We start from the raw sequence: 20511 nt of genomic DNA on the forward strand, positions 1-20511 counted from the left end.
TTTTACCCACAACATATTTATGTAGTCGGAATGGGTAAACACTCCATGTCACTCCATGTCTGTGTGTACACACCCAAGGGAGTGTACAATGAATATACCAAACATTAGGAACACCTTCCTAATATTGAGTTGCACCCCCTTTTGCCCTCAGAACTGCCTCAATTTGTCAGGTCATGGACTCGACACGGTGTTGAAAGTGTTCCACAAGGATGTTGACCCATGTTGACTCCAATGCTTCCCACAGTTGTGTCAAGTTGGCTGGATGCCCTTTGGGTGGTGGACCATTCTTGATACACACAGGAAACTGTTGAGCATGAAAAACCCAGAAACGTTGCAGTTCTTGAGATAAACCGGTGTGCCTGGCACATTCACCTTCTGAATGGCACACATGCACAATCCACTCAAGGCTTAAAAATATTTTTTTAACCTGTCTCCTCCCCTTCATCTACACTGATTGAAGTGGATTTAACAAGTGGCATCAATAAGAGATCGTAGTTTTCACCTGGATTCACCTAGTCCGTCTGCCATGGAAAGAGCATGGATTCTTAATATTTGTAAACTCAGTTGATGTCTGTATCATCTGTCTCTTCCAGGAAGAGGAGGGTCCAGAGGTGCTGCTGGTGAAGGAGGAGGGTCTGGAGAACCCTGAGGGGAGAACCAGACTACACCTCCTGAAGCCACAGAGGAACCAGCTGAGCAGCACAGGACCTCACACAGTCTCCCTGAGGTGAGCCCACTGTGAACTACTGTCTGTATGGTATTAGGTCAGGGCCTGTATCCACAAACCCTCTCAGAGAAGGAGTGCTGATCTAGGATCAGTTTAGCCTTTTAGATCATAATGAATACGGTTATTTGTAAATATCTTCGATTAACACTCCTAGTCTTAGATGCTTTGTGGATACGGGCCCTGGTCTTAACACATTTTGTGTTAAGTGTAGAACCATTCCTTAGAATTACCAAACCATCAAAGGCATAGTTTGGGATTCTGGCAATGGATCCCTTTATCCACTTCCCCAGAGTCAGGTGGATAGCATTTTTATGTCTCTACATCCAGTATGCAGAAAGTTAGAGGTAATTTCATGAGTCAATGACAACTACACCATATTATGTTACATTACAGCCTTATTCTAAAATGGATTCAATACATTTTTTTCTCATCAATCTACAATCAATACTCCATAATGACAAAGCAAAAACTGGTTTTTAGAATTTTTAGCAAATGTATACCTAAGTATTTAGACCTTTGCTAGGAGACTCAAAATTGATCTCAGGTGCATCCTGTTTCCATTGATCATCCTTGAGATGTTTCTACAACTTGATTGGCGTCCACCTGTGGTAAATTCATTGATTGGACATGATTTGGAAAGGCACACACCTGTCTATATAAGGTCCCACAGTTGACAGTGCATGTCGGAGCAAAAACCAAGCAATGAGGTTGAAGGAATTGTCCGTAGAGCTCCGAGACAGGATTTTGTCGAGGCACAGATCTGGGAAAGGGTACCAAAACATTTCTGCACATTTCTGCAGCATTGAAGGTCCTCAAGAACACAGTGGCCTCCATAATTTTTAAATGGAATAAGTTTGGAACCACCAAGACTCTTCCTAGAGCTGGCCACCCCGCCAAACTGAACAATTGGGCCTTGGTAAGGGAGGTGACGAAGAACCCGATGGTCACTCTTACAGAGCTCCAGAGTTCCTCTGTTTAGAAGGGAGAACCTTCCAGAAGGACAACCATCTCTGCAGCACTCCACCAAACAGGTCTTTATGGTAGAGTGACCAGATGGATGCTTACTCTTCAGTAAAAGGCAGGACAGCATGCTTAGAGTTTGCCAAAAGGCCCCTAGACTCTCTGACCATGAGAAACAAGATTCTCTGGTCTGATGAAACCAAGATTTAACTCTTTGGCCTGAACTTACAGCCTTATTCTAAAATAACCGCCATAAAATAAGTAATTTTTTGGGGTGTGGAACGAACAGCTGACTTTAGACGGAATTAGGAATTTTCTAATCTGACTTCTCTGTGGCCGTGTATGGAAATTGTCTTTCTGGGCCGGGTGTCAGTTAAACTACAATACCAAAGAAATTAATATCTTGCAATACACTACTTTAACCTCAAGAGAAGACAGTTTAAATGTAAAAAATAAAAAGCATAATGTTCTCGTACTTAAACAGTCCTGATCAGATAGGTCTAGACAATATCCAAAACAACTAACAATACACTTAATTCATATATTTTCAATAATTTACAACACAATACCACAACAATGTTTTTCAATCTGGGAGGTCAAGTCAATAAAGTATTCGATAATTTGAGTATTTTGGATGCCATTCAAATGTACCAGAAGCCGCCAGAAGAGGGCTAGTTTTCCAAAAAGTTCTTAACCCGGGGGATCCTGGCTGGCTACTCCATGTGCTTGTGGAAAACACTAAGCCCTACCATGGACGTCCGGTGTCGGTCGGTGCTCAGTGAGTGAGGATACTTGTTACAGTAAATGGAACGAGGGTAGGTGGTCCATGTCATGGGAGGTGTCGGGAGAGGTGACATTCACCGGAGACAGAGAGAGAGGCAGTGTGAGGCGTTGTCCAGATTGTTTTTACAGTCTTGCTCTAACCACCAGACAACAGAAAGATGAGCTGAACATGACAGTATGCAAGTGGAAGGGAGGACAGTAGCAGGTGACCCAACTGTGGTTTGTGACTACTACGATTTCTCATTGTAGCCAATTCAATGGCAGTAATTCCGTTACCAATTTGGTAACAGAATCGCGAGTTTCAATCCCTTGATATCAGAAAAAATACTAACTAATTGGTACAGTAAGTTATTATGCTTCCTCCTCATGAGTGTAAACTGTGTAACAAGAGTTAAGTAACCTTATCAGACATAGGAGTGTTTACAACGGGGAGAAATCGTAGCATTGTGGTACACAGGGGATATCTGGGAACTATTCTTTAGCTGACATATTATAACTATCATGTGAAATGTCTTGGGGTAAGAAGGTAATTCATCCCCCTTGGCGTTTTTCCTATTTTGTTGCATTACAACCTATAATTTAAATAGATTTTTATTTGGATTTCATGTAATGTACATACACATAATAGTCCAAATTGATGAAGTAAAAAACCAACTTGTTTAAAAAAAAACATTATAACGGAAAAATGGTGCATGCATATGTATTCAATCCCTTTGCTATGAAGCCCCTAAATAAGATCTGGTACAACCAGACCTTCAGAAGTCACATAATTAGTTAAATAAAGTCCACCTGTGTGCAATCTAAGTGTCACATGATCTGAGTATATATACGCCCAGAGTCTGCAACGCCACTAAGAAGGGGCACCATGAAGACCAAGGAGCTCTCCAAACAGGTCAGGGACAAAATTGTGCAGAAGTACAGATAAGGGATGGGTTAAAAAAAATATCAGAAACTTTGAACATCCCACAAAGCACCGTTAAATCCATTATTAAAAAATATAAAGAATATGGCACCACAACAAACCTGCCAAGAGAGGGCCACCCACCAAAACTCACAGACCAGGCAAGGAAGGCTTTAATCAGAGGCAACAAAGAGACCAAAGATAACCCTGAAGGAGCTGCAAAGCTCCACAGTGGAGATTGGAGTATCTGTCCATAGGACCACTTTAAGCTGTACACTCCACAGAGCTGGGCTTTACGGAAGAGTGCCAGAGAAAAATCCATTGCTTAAAGAAAAAAATAAGCAAACATGTTTGGTGTTTGCCAAAAGGCATGTGGGAGACTCTCCAAACATATGGAAGAAGGTACTCTGGTCAGATGAGACTAACATTTTGCTTAATTAATTGCTTAATTAATGAAATATTCTTATTAAATACTTTTTTCTTTACATAGTTGAATGTGCTGACAACAAAATCACACAAAAATTGCCAATGGAAATCAAATGTATCAACCCATGGAGGTCTGGATTTGGAGTCACACTCAAAATTAAAGTGGAAAACCACACTACAGGCTGATCCAACTTTGATGTAATGTCCTTAAAACAAGTCAATATGAGGCTCAGTAGTGTGTGGCCTTCACGTGCCTGTATGACCTTCCTACAACGCCTAGGCATGCTCCTGGTGAGGTGGTGGATGGCCTCCTGAGGGATCTCCTCCCAGACCTGGACTAAAGCATCCGCCAACTCCTGGACAGTCTGTGGTGCAACGTTGCGTTGGTGGATGGAGCGAGACATGATGTCCCAGATGTGCTCAATTGGATTCAGGTTTGGGGAACAGGCGGGCCAGTCCATAGCAGCAATGCCTTCCTCTTGCAGGAACTGCTGACACACTCCAGCCACATGAGGTCTAGCATTGTCTTGCATTAGGAGGAACCTAGGGCCAACCGCATCAGCATATGGTCTCACAAGGGGTCTGAGGATCTCATCTCGGTACCTAATGGCAGTCAGGCTACCTCTGGCGAGCGAGCACATGGAGGGCTGTGCGGCCCCCCAAAGAAATGCCACCCCACACCATGACTGACCCACCGCCAAACCGGTCATGCTGGAGGATGTTGCAGGCAGCAGAACGTTCTCTACGGCGTCCCCAGACTCTGTCACGTCTGTCACATGTGCTCAGTGTGAACCTGCTTTCATCTGTGAAGAGCACAGATCCAATCTTGGTGTTCTCTGGCAAATGCCAAACGTCCTGCACGGTGTTGGGCTGTAAGCACAACCCCCACCTGTGGACGTCAGGCCCTAACACCACCCTCATGGAGTCTGTTTCTGACCGTTTGAGCAGACACATGCACATTTGTGGCATGCTGGAGGTCATTTTGCAGGGCTCTGGCAGTGCTCCTCCTGCTCCTCCTTGCACAAAGGCGGGGGTATCGGTCCTGCTGCTGGGTTGTTGCCCTCCTACGGCCTCCTCCACGTCTCCTGATGTACTGGCCTGTCTCCTGGTAGTGCCTCCATGCTCTGGAAACTACGCTGACAGACACAGCAAACCTTCTTGCCACAGCTCGCATTGATGTGCCATCCTGGATGAGCTGCACTACCTGAGTTGTAGACTCCGTCTCATGCTACCATTAGAGTGAAAGCACCGCCAGCATTCAAAAGTGACCAAAACATCAGCCAGGAAGCATATGAACTGAGAAGTGGTCTGTGGTCACCACCTGCAGAACCACTCTTTTATTGGGGGTGTCTTACTAATTGCCTATAATTTCCACCTGTTGTCTATTCCATTTGCACAACAGCATGTGAAATTTATTGTCAATCAGTGTTGCTTCTTAAGTGGACAGTTTGATTTCACAGAAGTGTGATTGACTTGGAGTTACATTGTGTTGTTTAAGTGTTCCCTTTATTTTTTTGAGCAGTGTATAAAGTGTTGGTCCCATGTTTTATGAACTGAAATAAAATATCCCAGGAAATTGTCCATATGTACAAAAAGCTTATTTCTCTAAAATATGTTTACATCTGTGTTAGAGAGCATTTCTCCTTTCCCAAGATAATCCATCTACCTGACAGGTGTGGCATATTAAGAAGCTGATTAAACAGCATGATGATTACACAGGTGCAGTTTGTGCTGGGGACAATAAAAGGTCACTCAACACAACACCACAGAAGTCTCAAGTTTTGAGGGAGCGTGCAATTGGCATGCTGGCTGCAGGAATGTCCAGCAGAGCTGTTGCCAGATAATTGAATGTTCATTTGTCTACCATAAGCCATCTCCAATGTCGATTTAGAGAATTTGGCCGTACAACCAACCCGGCGTCACAACTGCAGACCACATGTAACCACGCATCGACCGACTTAAGTGAGAAAATGCACACCTTCGATGGCCACTGGCATGCTGGAAAAGTGTACTCTTCACGGATGAATCCAGTTTCAACTGTACTGGCCAGATGGCAAACAGCGTGTATGGTGTCGTGTGGGTGAATGGTTTGCTGATGTGATGAGATCCTGAGGCCCATTGTCGTGCTATTCATCCCCCACCATCACCTCATATTTCAGTATAACGCAATGACCCCATGTAGCACGGATGGGTACACAATTCCTGGAAGATGAAAATGTCCCAGTTCTTTCATGGCCTGCATACTCACCATACATGTTACCCAATTGAGCATGTTTGGGATGCTCTGGATTGACATGTATGACAGCGTGTTTCAGTTCCCGCCAATATCCAGCAACATCGCACAGCCATTGAAAAGGAGTGGGACAACATTCCACATGCCACAATCAACTGCCTTATCAACCCTATGGGAAGGAGATGTGTTGCGCTTAATGAGGCAAATGGTGTTCACGCCAGATACTGACTGATTTTCTGAACCAGCCCCTACTTTGTTTTAAAAGGTATCTGTGACCAATATATGCATCTGTAATCACAGTCATGTGCAAGCCATATATTAGGGCCTAATTTATTTATGTCAATTGACTGATTTCCTTATATGAACTGTAAATCATATTTTTGTTCGGTGTAGATGGAATAAAGTAATTATATTATTTTCTACTCTATTCTTGCAAAACAAGTCTGGTCTGAGCTTGAAAGATGGTCATCATAGGAGATTTGATGTGTAATGTAATAAGCAGGTCTGCCTTTCAAAAGGACAGCGTGCATACCTTTTTTCATTCAACCACACCCTTTGAGCTATGACGTCATGTCGCCAACCAATAAGATCCTTTCTATTAAGTAAAGCAGAGGCCAGGAGATCAGTGTTTTTTAATGCTTTAAACACTAACAGCGATCCTTGAAGCACCATCTCTGAAACCATTAACACTTGTAGCCAATGCATTAACCAAGTGTACCAAACTGAATGCACGTTCTCTACTTTACACTCAGTTTGCAATTTAATAACATACTTCTAGCAAAACTGTAAACATTGGTCTCTACATTGCTACACAATTTCGCCAATTGCCTTTCCACATGTGAAAACACTTTTAGATAATGAGTTCACTTACAAATCGGAGCTTGAGCACTATAAATAGGCCACAGGTAAACACTTGGTTTGGACAACAATGTTGTCAACCATGGGATGAGCATGAGGGAGACTGGGCAACGGGTTCAACCAAATCTGAGCCACTATACTGTTGCAGGTATCATCTGGATATTTCGAAATGAGACTAAGTGCTGTAGTCTTACTGGTACAGTAATATGTACTGTACTTTCATAATGATAAGGATCTATCACTAAAACCATTCAAATGTTTTTACAGAGCTGCAAGAAAACCAGTATCTGGTGGAAGAGGTCGACTGTTCACCCCAGAGCAGGAGACCCACATTGTAAATATGGTCATTGCAAATAACTGCATCAGACTCAGAGAACTGCAGGACCACATAATGGTAGATAACACCGTATTCCAAAACGTCAACCGAGTGAGTCTCTGCACTGTCTCGTCTACTGAAACGCAATAGAATTAGGATGAAGCAGCTGTACAGAGTCCCTTTCGAAAGAAACGCAGACAGTGTAAAACAACTGAGATATGAATATGTGCAGGTAAGCTATACTATCCTATCATTGGTACTGGTTCTGGAAGTGTATGGTGCTACATCATATTGACTGATCCCGGTCTTCTCCTACTGTGCTACATTGTCCTGTCTCTTTCAGAGCGTCATGGAGCTAGAAGCAGATGCAGTGCATCATGAGCTAATATATGTGGACGAGGCAGGTTTCAACCTGGCAAAAACAAGGAGCTGCGGCAGAAATATCATTGGTTTCAACCTGGCAAAAACAAGGAGCTGCGGCAGAAATATCATTGGACACCGTGCCATCGTCAACGTCCCCGGACAACGTGGTGGCAACATAACAATGTGTGCGGCTATTAGTCAAAATGGCGTCCTAAACCATCATGCAATCCTAGGCCCATACAACACTGCACACATTATCACATTTCTGGACACCCTCCACAACAGACTAATCCCTGATGACCAGAGGCCAGAGCATCCCAGGTACATTATCATCTGGGACAATGTTAGTTTCCACCGGGCTGCTGTAGTCCGCAATTGGTTCACAGGTCACCCACTTTTCATCTCACTCAATCTCCCCCCATACTCTCCGTTCTTGAGTCCTATTGAAGAATTCTTCTCAGCATGGTGTTGGAAGGTGTACGATCGCCAGCCCCACCAACGCATACCCCTTCTACAGGCAATGGAGGAGGCTTGTGGAGACATCGATCAGGGGTCATGCCATGCCTGGATACGGGACTCCAGGCGATACTTTCCACGCTGCCTAGCTCAAGACAACATCGCATGTGATGTGGATGAAGTCTTATGGCCAGACCCACAAAGGCGGCGAGATTTAGCCTAATTTTCTTCCGTTCTTTTTTTCCTTCTTGCACCAATGTTTTTGTTTTCTTCTACTGCGCTTTTGTTGTTTGAGGAGTGTTAGAACACTGAGGGGTAAAAAAAAAAACTTTCCCCCTTATTTGTATTGATAGTGTGTTATGTTCGGAATACACATGCATAGTTTCCACATTTGGATACCTGTGTTTACTATATGTATGACAAAACTTTATTGCAAACTGCTATGCCCTGCACACAGAAAAAGTAAAAGCCACAAGTGTTTTTCATTTGTACTATCAGTGCATAGTTGGTGCTTCATGTACTTATTCAAATGATGCGCTGTGTGTACTGAATTGATGCAAAAAACTTTTTTTTTAAAGAGTGAAGGGTTTTGCAACAATTGTATAATGTTTTTGGTGGCTAGTGTGTAGAGTTTTGCAAAATATAGCCTATAGTTTCAAAGATTGTGCCCAAGCAATCAGAAAACAACTGTAATGGCAAGAGTTGTGGAACAGGGAGGGAAAGGGAAGACACCTGTATAAGATCCAGGAAAAGGTGGGGGAGGACCTCGGGTCAACAGAGAAGGGAGGAAGACATAATCACAAGAATGAAACTGGGACACACAAGGCTCAACAGCACTTTGAAATTAGGGAAACAATCCGACTGGGAAGTGTGATCAATGCCAGGAGATGGAGACAGTGGAACACATCCTATTTCAGTGACAGCGATATGGGAGGGAACGGGACTGTTTTATTAGTAGGAATAATGGCATTGAACAGCCTAGTTTAATTTAATTGTTAAGAAAACCTTACGGTGATATTGTAGTCAATGATGTATTCCGACAGCGAGAATTGTTAAATTGCGTAGGATTAAACTTCAGACCATATCCATCTCTGGTCCACAGTCCAGTAGGTGGCGGTAATGCATCACTAAATTTGGTTGTCGAACGCGATTTACAAACCACTGAAGAAGTGTACACAGAACTCACCAATAATTTTCACTTTAGCATTTTTTTTTGTTATTTAGACGTTTATTAACACCCTGGAACTCGAAATATGACTAATTTAACTACACAGCATCACATACTTACCCCAAGTAGTTTTTAATTCGCGTTGGGGACAGGACTTGGTGGATAGATCTGTTAATAGGTAACTAACGCTAGCTAGCTGCTAACAATGGCTAACTGTATGGTTTTTCACACTCAAATAGCCTCCATTATGGAGGTTCTAGCGAATGCAGCCGTGTCAGAGATCTGTAAACTCATAGACGACGACTATGCAGTGTGTCGTTTGGAAATAACTCAAAGCCAGAAAGAAAACAGGACATTACGGAGAAAACTACTAGAACTGAAGGTGGCACGGGAGCGCGCAGAGAGGACAACGCGAGAGCGCGTCCTCGGCAGTCGTCCCAGTAGCGTCAAGATCCTCGATCGATATAGAGGAATGGCAAGAGGTACGTACATTTTTCTGAATGTGAATACTGCGGGGCCTATAGCCCCGTTCACATCTGCGCACGTGTGACTTCAGATGCGTTAACAACAGGTTAACCAGATTTTGGTCTTGGTCAGTTTTGGGATAGTATACAATAACTCCACTGAATGTACTTAACTAACTTGCAAAAATAATAATTTTCTAACCAGATTCTTGATTTACTGCATTTCCTATGTAACAATCAATCCATCTATAAATTGTATATCAAGAAGTTATGCTTAGTGTCCCCTTACATCCTTGACAATTCTAGTGTCAAAACTGTCATTAGTGTACAATATAGTGTTGAGCATTGACAATGGCTAACCTAACCACCTCTTTTCCCCCAATCACTCTCTCAGGTGAAGGACATCTCACTGGAGACCACAGGAGCTTTGTGAAGCCAGCGGGACACAATATATGGAGAGATGACCAACCAATCACTGTTGATGAGGAGAGTGGAACCTCAACCCAGCACGTTATTATGATAGAGGTCAGTGGAATAGTGTTACAGTACATTTCAGAAAGGCTCCCCTCAGCTATTCACTTCCTTACATGTACATCAGCATTTATCTGCCTGTGAGACTTCACTATGCCATTGTTATCCTATTCAACTCATGTACCGGCAATAACCTCTTGTGTCAGGCTGCAGATGCAGAGGCTGTACGTCCTGGGGTCAAGCAGGAGAGGTCTGAAGGAGAAGAGGACCCACGGCAACGCAGAGACATCCAGACTGGAGCGGCTGGAGAGCCCCCTGTAGCCACGGAGGACCTCGCCACCACCACCCAGCCCAGGACCAGATGCAGCATCACGGAGGTCAGTGGAATGCCAAACGCCGTCCTCAAGTCAGAGACAGACACCGAGACGTTAACTGTAACACAAATGATCTCAGACACAGGATCTGACCACAGATCAGACCCAAAGAGACTGAGTCTGGGTAGACTTTGCTGTCCTCCTGCTCCTGGCTCAGAGTACTTATCGGTATTACACCAGAGCCAGGGGACGGTTAATTCCTATGGAGATAGTTATGCGTTAAACACTGGAGGTGATGATCCGTCTTGTTCTTACACTACAGAGATGGACCCTGGCAACATATCCTTGGGTTTAGAGACACAGACTGTTCGGTCCAGAGGGGACTGGAACCAGTACAGTAGTAGTGTATTCTCTGAAGGGTTCCTAGATAAGAAAGGGGAGGGTCTGGTCATAGATGAAGTGACTGTGAAAGTGGAAGGTGACACTCCTCTGACATGGAATGCAGATGAGACTCCGTTAGGAGAAGGACACTCGCAGGGCAACACCAGTGACTTCTTAGACTACAGGGAAAGCTTAGAGACAACCCACTCCCCTTGACATGCGTTCAGCGGTCCCGACCCAGTGTCCACGTCGATGGGGCCTTCCGATTCACACGGCCACATCCTTTTTGATCAGGTATTGAACTCAAAAGACAGGACTAGAGCCCAGTCTCAGGGAGGTGGAGCCACATCAGGCACTAGTAAAGAGAAACGGTTCCTCTGCATGTTCTGTAACAAACGCTTCAGCTGCACCCAGAAGTTGGAGATCCACCAGAGGGTCCACACAGGAGAGAAACCCTTCAGCTGTACCCAGTGTCATATGCGCTTCGCCCAGGCTGGCAACCTGAAGAGGCACCAGAGGGTCCACACAGGGGAGAAACCATACAATTGCCCCCAGTGTGAAAAGAGGTTCTCCCACCAACACCAACTGAAGATGCACCTGAAGGTCCACACTGGAGAGAGGCCGTTTGCCTGTAATCACTGTGGGAAGAGGTTCTCAGAGAGGAGCTACCTCAGGATACACCAGAAGAAAAACCATTCCACTCAATAACATCGAAAGAAACCATTCCACTCGATAGCTTCTGACATTTCAATCAAACCCTGCATTAATCTAGACTCAGCTAGATGATGTACATGCACAAAGTAAACAACAGTAGTGGGTCAATTTGCGCAACTTCTCTGCGGTTTTGGTACCACAGCTACCATGTTGTAGCAACGTGAAGTGAACCCGTGTGCATGCACATATACTCTGTGTGACTGTGAGAGAGCAAAGTCTAGCATCACGCTCATCAAAATATTTGCGGTGGTAACCTCAGTCTTCCTTTAAAAATGAAGGTTCATTTTGATTGTTGTCAGAATAACGGGAATAACAGATTTCTGGGTAGAATATTTTATTCAAGCATTGTGTGATTTATAAAGGCAGATATAAGCTTAATGAGTCTCTTACATAGTGTTTGTACTATGTAGGCAATATGATATTCACAAATGCCTATTTCATTACTTCCATTCAACTACTTAAATCCCCCCCCCCCAAGACACTTTTAATTAGAAAATTAGTGCAGTTCAAGTCCATGCAGATTTGTAGTTGGGCCGGGGGGTATGTGGTGGTTTCCATATGGTGTAATTAAAACGTGTTTATGTTTAATAAACACGAAATGGAACTTTTCATTCTAAGACTTTCATTGAGACTCTCTTTAATATACATCTCACCCTATTCTGCATAAACCCAACAGTGCTTTATAACCTATATACACTTACTAAATATACCTACACTAGGGCTGTGACAGTCATGGAATTTTGGATGAAGGTAATTGGCCTGCCACATTTTCATTTTCCTCTCCTTCACTCCTGACTGCATGTTCTGCCATAGAAATATAATGACTAGAACCGGCATCCTCAATCAAGTCATTGATGGCATAATAAAACATGTTGCTTGTTTCAGCAAGGAGCTACAAAGTTTCATTGCCTTGTTTAGGAGTCCATGTTACGGGAAAAATGGACTCAACCGCACAAATGCCTGACCGTCCCATCTTCAGTCCACTGTTCGTTCCACAATTATATATACAACAGAAATATAAACGCAATATGTAAAGTGTTAGTTCCATGTTTCATGAGCTGAAATAAAAGATCCCAGATATTTTCCATATCCACAAAAAGCTTTCCCAAATTTTGTGCACAAATTTGTTTGCATCCCTGTTAGTAAGCATTCCTTGAGGACCAATTAAAATCAGATTACCTCCCTCTTGCAAAGACTGCATCATTACCTCTTCATTTGAGTAAGAACACTTCAATATTTTATTTAAAAAATATATATGTTTTGTGTTAAATAGTGAAATACCTGTCACATTATTTAGTAATGACAGAATGCATTTGAAACTTCACAGCACAGTAAAACTTTTGTTTGCCAAATACAATTATGATTAATATATATATGAGTGGGAAAAAGGACATTGATAAGCACAACAAAAATGGCATTAATGCTAAGTAATAAAATGAAGACGGTACTTCTAAAATCCTATTTCACACCATAGCCTGCTGAATTTGCAAGCTTTTTCCTTCATTTTGATTTTGGCACAAATGGAAATGTGGCACTGAACCACCCATGGATTGATGTTTCAGTGTTGTCTCAATGACGAGTTCGGCGTTCGACTAGCCCTGAGCAATATGCACACACAGATCCAGGCCTGCTAGAGTTAGCAGGCAGGCGGATGAGCAATATCCACCAATGTAATACTGATGAAGCCTGAGCTGGATTGTGAAACTCTGAGTAGATCGAGCTGGCTTTGTATGATACACCTCTGAGGGAGTTTATGTCTGTGTAATCTGTATCACCTCTCTTCCAGGAGGAGGAGGGTCCAGGGGTGCTGCTGGTGAAGGAGGAGGGGTGTGAGGAGGGTCTGGGGAACACTGAGGGGACCATGGTCATGGAGGACAACCAGACTACACCTCCTCCTGAACCCACAGAGGAACCAGCTGAGCAGCACAGGACCACACACAGTCTCACTGAGGTGAGCCCACTGTGAACTACTGTCTGAATGGTATTAGGTCTGGGCCCGTATCCACAAAGCCTCAGAGCAGGAGTGCCGATCTAGGATCAGTTTTAACTTTTAGATCATAATGAATAAGACGATGTAGACAGCTGGTGACCTGATCCTCGATCAGCACTTCTACTCAGACTTTGTTGGGCCAGTATCCACAAAGCGACTCAGAGTAGAAAATTGGTTGTAAGTGCTGAGAAGAGACATTTTACTTCTACTCTTATGGGTAAAAATAAAAGCTATGCTTGAAGCCTCTTTAGTCATGAGTCCCACCTAGTTAACAGATATTTAGGAGACCTCATGAGCTTTCCTAACCAGTTAAGAGTTATCAGCAGGTGTCTTGATAATAGGAAAATGCAGCGAGTCAGTGGTTCCTACGCCATAGACAGGCAATTGCTTTAGAGTTGTTCATTTTTGTTTGTCGATATTTCTATATGATCAATCAATAAATAATCTAGACCTACATGCAACAGTATCTCTTGCGCCTTTTGACAATGATTTCACAAGGCCTATTTCATATGTTATGCTTAATTACCTAGGTGTTATTTCAAGTTATCCCTTTAGAGCTTAACATCAAAACTGCTAAAAAAAGATGACCTAAGCCTTTAACGGAGTGAGCACTTGTCATTCACTTGAGTCGGACACTTTTTTTGGCCAAAATGATAATTGAGACGATTAGAGCGCACTTGTATCCCAACTGGAACCTGTCAATATTCCAAAACCAAGTGCTTAATTTGAGGAACCGGATCTGGGAACCTCTCCGTTTTGGACTGTTTCGTTCCGGTACCTTGAAGAGGAGTGAGACAACATTCCACAGGCCACAATCAATCAGCAGCCTGATCAACTCTATGCAAAGGAGATGTGTCGCAAAGGTTATTTCTTTAAAATGCCAACATTTTAAGCAATAAATAATAGGCAAAGTGATCGCGTCAGTCGGAAATTCCATTTGACGTACAGCCCCATTCACCGTGGTTGTCTGAAGCGTGCTATAGAGTGCACAGCGGGCGATGCCTCATCACGATTGTTGCAAATGATGGGGAATAACCAATGTCAATAAGCATCATCACAGTCTTTCCTTTGCAGTACCTCAAACTGTCGCGATAACCAGCTGAGAAACTTATGAGTGGATTTTACTCCTGGCTCAGAATTTCTGGGCAGCGTCTTAACCCCGCTCTAAAACCTACTCTGAGCTGTTTTTTTTGTTGTTGTTGTTGTCTTAAAACAGGTTTTAACAGTACTCCTAAGACCTTTTCTGAGATGGTTTGTGGATACGGCCCTGTTCTTGATACATTTTGTCTTAAGTGTGGGACCGTGCCATTCAATTATCAACCCATTAAAGGTTGTCAAGTAGTCACATCAACTAACGTGTTTGCATAGTACTCACAGCAATCCCTCATTGCCCAATCAGAAGATGCTCCATAGCAGGGTGCTCATATCAGATTTCTTGATCCAACATCCTCTCACTCTGTATCTCTTACAGTCAGTAGACATGGAGGATGGGAAGATTGATCTGCTGGTAGTCAAAGAGGAGACAATAGAAGATGGACCAGAGAGCATTGATCAGCTGAGTGGACTAAAGATGGGGGAGCAAGGTAAGGGAGACATACTCACACAGTTTATTAGGTACACCATCCGGTTCACGAAAATGGTTTGCTTCTGCAGACAGTGATTCATGTGGCCGTAGCTTGCTATATAAAGCAGGCAGACAGGCACAGAGGCATTCAGTTACTGTTTGATTGAATGTTAGAATGGGCAAAGCGAGTAACCTAAGCAACTTTGAGTGTTGTATGATCGTTGAACCAGGCGCGCCGGTTCCAGTATCTCAGAAACGGCCTCCTGGGCTTTTCACGCACAACAGTGTCTAGGGTTTACTGACACTGTGTGACAAAGAAAAAAACATCAAATCAGTGGTAGTCCTGTGGGTGAAAAAAACAGCCAGAATTGTGCAAGCTAACAGGCGGGTCACATACAAGCAAAGAAAAATGGCGCAGTACAACAGTGCTGTGCTGAACGGCCCCTCCGAACGCACAACTCGTCGGTCATTGTCACGGATAGGCTATTGCAGCAGATGACCACACCGGGTTCCACTCCTATCAGCTAAAAACAAGAAGAAGTGGCTCCAGTGGGCACGCAATCACCAACACTTGACAATTGGAGTGTGAAAAAAATTTGCTGGTCCGACGAATCCCGGTTACTGTTGCCTCATGCTGATGGCAGAGTCAGGATTTGGCGTAAGCAGCATGAGTCCAGGGCTCGATACTGCCTGGTGTCATCGGTACAGGCTGGTGGTGTAAAGGTGTGGGGAATGTTTTCCTGGCACATTAGGTCCCTTGATACCAACTAAGCAACATTTGAATGCCACAGTGTATCTGTCGCTGTTCTGGAGGAAAAAGTGGGCCCAACCTGTACTAGATGGGTGTACCTAATCAAATGTGTATAGCCTACTTTAAAAAAAATATTTTTTAGTTTATTTAACCTTTATTTAACTAGGCAAGTCAGTTAAGAACACATTCTTATTTACAATGACTGCCTACTGGGGAACAGTGAGTTAACTGCCTTGTTCAGGGGGATTTGATCGAGCAACCTTTCGGTTACTGGCCCAACGCTATAACCACTAGGCTACCTACCAAGTACGTGTCTTGACTGCATCAAACCGAGAGAAGCTAGTTGGCTAAAATAGCTAACTAAGTTAGCTAGCTGGGCTAATTGAGTCTGCATGCACTTTTTTCCTGTCCGTCAGTAACAAATAACAACACCTCCATTCAGATTATCAAATAGCAGCCCACCTGTTGGGTCTTGTTCGTTGTAGCATATACAGCAGATCAGAACGACAGATTTTTACATTGTGGTTAGTGGTTAGAGTGTTTGGAATAGAATATATCTTCAATGGAATAGATATTTAATGGGAATAGTGATGCACCTGGCTGTAATTATTTCTTCATTTTCTTCATTCATAAAATGAAACTTACGTTTACATGCAAAAACACGCATTATAATGTATGAATTTGACCAGGTAATTGACTCAAACTCCAGAGTAGAGTTCTCTGCCATGTTTGTAAAGTCTATTTTCTAAACTCTTCCTGCAGGTGGTTGGCTGGAGGCTGACAGAGGAGACTGGGCGGCCGTCTTGGTATCCCAGACGGCTGCATCCAAGGGCCCGGGGGTCGGCATCACCAAGCAGGCCAAGACCAGAGACGACATAGTGGAGGTCAGTGGATGGGACAGCGTCCTCAACTCTGGGCTGGTGAACAACACTGTTAACCACAACCAGAAACAGACAGTCGAACACAAAACAACAACCAAACATAGTCTCCATGACAACAGACTGGCTGAGAGCAGGGCGAGGCGTAGATTTGGTCTGCGGGGACGAGGAGGTGTCCCTATGTGGCAGGAGAGAACAGACACAAACTCGGCTAGCGATGCTCCGTCCTGCTCTTATAGTTGTGATTCAGAGAGACTGATGGGGCCTCAGGTTAACCCCCTAACAGGTGCTGCCTTCAGCCTGCCTTCTATAGGATCTATCAACTGGAACATGGACCCTGCGACAACACAGACACTCCCTGACCTTCATCCTCCTCACACTCTCCTAATGTTAAACCAGACCTCAGACAATGCCAGTGCCTCAACACTAAATGGCTTCACAAGCTCATTGACAAATGACATTATTGGAGATGGAATCTGTGGGAAAGCCTTCAGTTTCCCCAAACAGGGGGAGATCCACCAGAGGATTCACAAGGGGGAGAAACCATTCGGCTGCCAACTGTGCCGGGCCAGTTTCTCACATTCATTCAACTTAAAGAGGCACCAAAGGGTCCACACAGGGGAGAAACCCTTCAGCTGCCCCCAGTGTGAGAAAAGGTTCTCACACCAGCACCAGCTGAAGATGCACCTGAAGGTCCACACGGGAGAGAGGCCATTCGCCTGTACACACTGCGGGAAGAGGTTCTCAGAGAGGAGCTACCTCAGGATACACCAGCAGAAAATGCACACAGCCCGAGTATAATGACATGTAATGTAGTACTAGATAGTTTGTAGTTAATTGTGTTGGCTTTGGATGTAGTAGGGAACTGGATGAGCTGAGGAAATAAGGAGTATGATGAGGCAGAGTAGATGATATGGTGATGGTTGGTGTGATGTCTGTAAAAATGCTTCACTAATGAAAAGTGACAACCTTGTCCTGTTGTTTAATGCTGGAGTTTTATAATGAGACGATAGTGCCTTAATTCAGGTTTACTTGACATGAAGTAGTGAAGCAATGTGTGCATTTGTACATATTTAGTTCTTTTTTAGGTGTTTTTAATATGTATTTTTTTAATCAGGTCTTTTGTTTTTAATAACATCAAGTTTTTTTATTGCAAATGTCTTCCATTTTTAAGCCAAGGATTTGCAGATTGACTGACAGTTTAACACTTTTTGGCTTTGCTAGCTTTGTTTCCAAAATGCATCCGGACACAGTACCATCTTTTTTATTTCACCTGGTTGCCAATTCCAGATCTTTTAAGAACATCATTTGAGGAGTCTCCTGAAGCGTGAGAGGAATGGGAGCTAGAGGAATCCACTAGTGCTGAGGGCTCGTAACGAAGGACGACCGGCTACTATTCTGAGCTGAGTGCGGTGAGCTCTCTGGCGAACAGAGCTGCTGGAGCATCACCTAAGTGGCTGCTGCACAGAGGAGAAGTCCAGTGGCTATAAGAGACTCAGGCCGGTTCCCAGACTTACCCTCTACAAGATCGTCAGCAAGACTTCGTCACCATCCTCTGTCTAGCTCCCTTCGCTCAAGCCATGAACTGACCCTCTCCGTCTTCGGAGGATGCTGCTTTCAACGACTTGGCCCACTATTGGTTGACCCGTCATGATATATTGCTTGTTTTTTGTCTTCTTTTAGCTCTTGAAGCGTGTTGAGATTCTATGAAAAGCGCTATAGAAATGTAATGTTGAACCTTTTCCAAATGATTCTAAAATTAATTTCAGCAAAGCGAATGTACCAGATTTACAGAAAAGTAAATAGTGGGAAGTTATGCTACTTGTCACATGTATTGTTTTGTGCAATAAAAGTACTGTAATTCACATTATGTGAGTGCATGACCATTTCGTTGAAATTAAATACAAAATTGACTCTGTGCCGATTGACTTGGTTGTTTTTGTATCAAATCCAAATGTATTATCATTGCAGGGACTGAGTTTCCCTTATCTCCATCTAACCAAAACATTATACTTAATTATTGAATCAACACAGATGGACATTTTCTATAATAAACTCCAATGGCTCCATATTGTTAGGTACTTAGAGAGAAGTGTTAGAGATGTTAGAGATGGGCTTGACTGCAGTCCATGAAGACCTGCTGATATCCGGTGTTGCTGACGGGAGAGACTGGACCTCTGAAGCTCCTGGTCACAAACCCTGGCACCAGATCAGAACCCTGGATCAGGAGCCGTTGCTCATCCTTTCCGAGTCAGAACCAGGACTGAACTGTAAGGGACAGAGACTCCGCCACTACACAGAACACAACCAGTGGACAGGTGGACTGAACAACCTCAGTCCTGGTGGTCATCAGAGAGACAGAGGCTCCAGTCAGGGATCCAGTCTGGAGCCCAGACCCTTCTCCTCACAGTCTCAGTGCAGGGATGGAGCAGGGCCTGGGGCTGATAGAGACAGACCCTCCTGTTCCTATGATACAAACACCACAATATCCATGATGAACAGAGCAGGTCACCCTGGGCTTCAGCATTCACAGGGAATGGTGGGAGACCCACCTGGTGGGATTTGGGTTCATAGAAAGCCTGGGTCTAGCCTTCCTCAGTTACCTCATGGTTACCCCACCAATACAGAGGTCAGGATGGGCGTTCACCACGAGAGGTGCCTAGCCTATAACACAGCACACAATCCCAACAACACCCAAACAATGGCTAAAGGTCAAGTAGGGAGCTCAAAGACTAACCACTTGAGGGCCGTGGCTCCTGCTTCTACCTCTTCTGGTGCCATTGGGTCACAACATGGGAGGCTGAGCATTAGGACAGACGCAGACAAGCCGTATGCCTGCCCCACATGTGGGAAGCGCTTTACTAAGGTGAAATATGTGAAGCAGCACCAGACCGTTCACACCAAGGGGAAGCCCTTCAAGTGCAAACTATGTTACAAGAGCTTCTCCCGCCTGAATAACATTATCAGACATAGGAGTGTCCACAACTGGGAGAAGTCGTAGTAGCAGTGTGTCTTGAGATGTACACAGAGAATATCTGGGAACTATTCTTTAGCTGAAATATTATAGTGATCATGTAAAGTAGGGCCAGGCGGTATATCATATTTTACTATATAGCGGTAGTTTGTTTTTACATGTATAACGGTCTTTCAGTGTTTGGTTTGATAAACGTGTTAAGCCAGTGTAATGTCCATTTTTAGTTTGCGACTTGAGTAGTCTCCCTTCCACACACACCAAGCCCTGCACTCGGTGTCACTCAAGGAGAGCATGTTTTGCTGCTTACCACGAGTCACAACTACCACTTGCAGTGACAGTCTGCATGGTCAATGCATTCTATAATTTCACTATTAGTTTTTGTATCTTACTTTCTGCAAACAGCTAGTTTGTCTTTTCTTAGAAAGGTGTGGCTAAAATACATCGTATTAGCTAGTGCTAATCGCACCTAGTTAGAGCAAACGCAGCTATCTAGCCGGATACCTGGTGTAGGCCGGACACGTTGTTTGTGCAACGCTAGATACTAAATCGAAGAGGAACAGGCAAAGCATACATATTTCAGCAACAGTAAGCGAAACATTTCATGTAACGTTCATTAGGTTCCACTGGGAAACACTGACCAACATTGGTTCCTACCTTGTCACAATAACCTTCCCTGGCTTTTTAATTCGTTATGTCGTACAAATAATTCATATGTCATTCAAAGTGACCACTATATTCCAGATTTTGGTTGAAGTTTCATTAAACAGTATAAAACCCATCAGAATTTACAAAGCCCCATTTATTTGCGTGTTTATCATT

At 43.8% G+C, this 20511-nt stretch overlaps 2 protein-coding genes across 2 annotated transcripts; both read left to right on the forward strand.

Annotated features, from left to right (window-relative positions):
* Nucleotides 1–7675: 7675 nt before the first annotated feature.
* LOC124019091 (Kruppel-like factor 1) lies at nucleotides 7676–18631 on the forward strand. Its single transcript, XM_046334453.1, has 6 exons — nucleotides 7676–9673; nucleotides 10050–10180; nucleotides 10333–10503; nucleotides 13322–13486; nucleotides 14997–15108; nucleotides 16603–18631. The coding sequence occupies exons 1-6, from the start codon at nucleotides 9397–9399 to the stop codon at nucleotides 17517–17519; spliced, it is 1773 nt and encodes a 590-aa protein (XP_046190409.1). The 5' UTR covers nucleotides 7676–9396; the 3' UTR covers nucleotides 17520–18631.
* On the forward strand, nucleotides 10515–12226 carry LOC124019094 (protein krueppel-like). The gene has a single exon (XM_046334456.1). The coding sequence runs from the start codon at nucleotides 11074–11076 to the stop codon at nucleotides 11527–11529; it is 456 nt and encodes a 151-aa protein (XP_046190412.1). The 5' UTR covers nucleotides 10515–11073; the 3' UTR covers nucleotides 11530–12226.
* Nucleotides 18632–20511: the final 1880 nt, after the last annotated feature.

The sequence above is a fragment of the Oncorhynchus gorbuscha genome, unplaced genomic scaffold (genome assembly GCF_021184085.1).
Source record: "Oncorhynchus gorbuscha isolate QuinsamMale2020 ecotype Even-year unplaced genomic scaffold, OgorEven_v1.0 Un_scaffold_7:::fragment_2:::debris, whole genome shotgun sequence".
In the NCBI taxonomy this organism is placed as follows: Eukaryota; Metazoa; Chordata; class Actinopteri; order Salmoniformes; family Salmonidae; genus Oncorhynchus; species Oncorhynchus gorbuscha.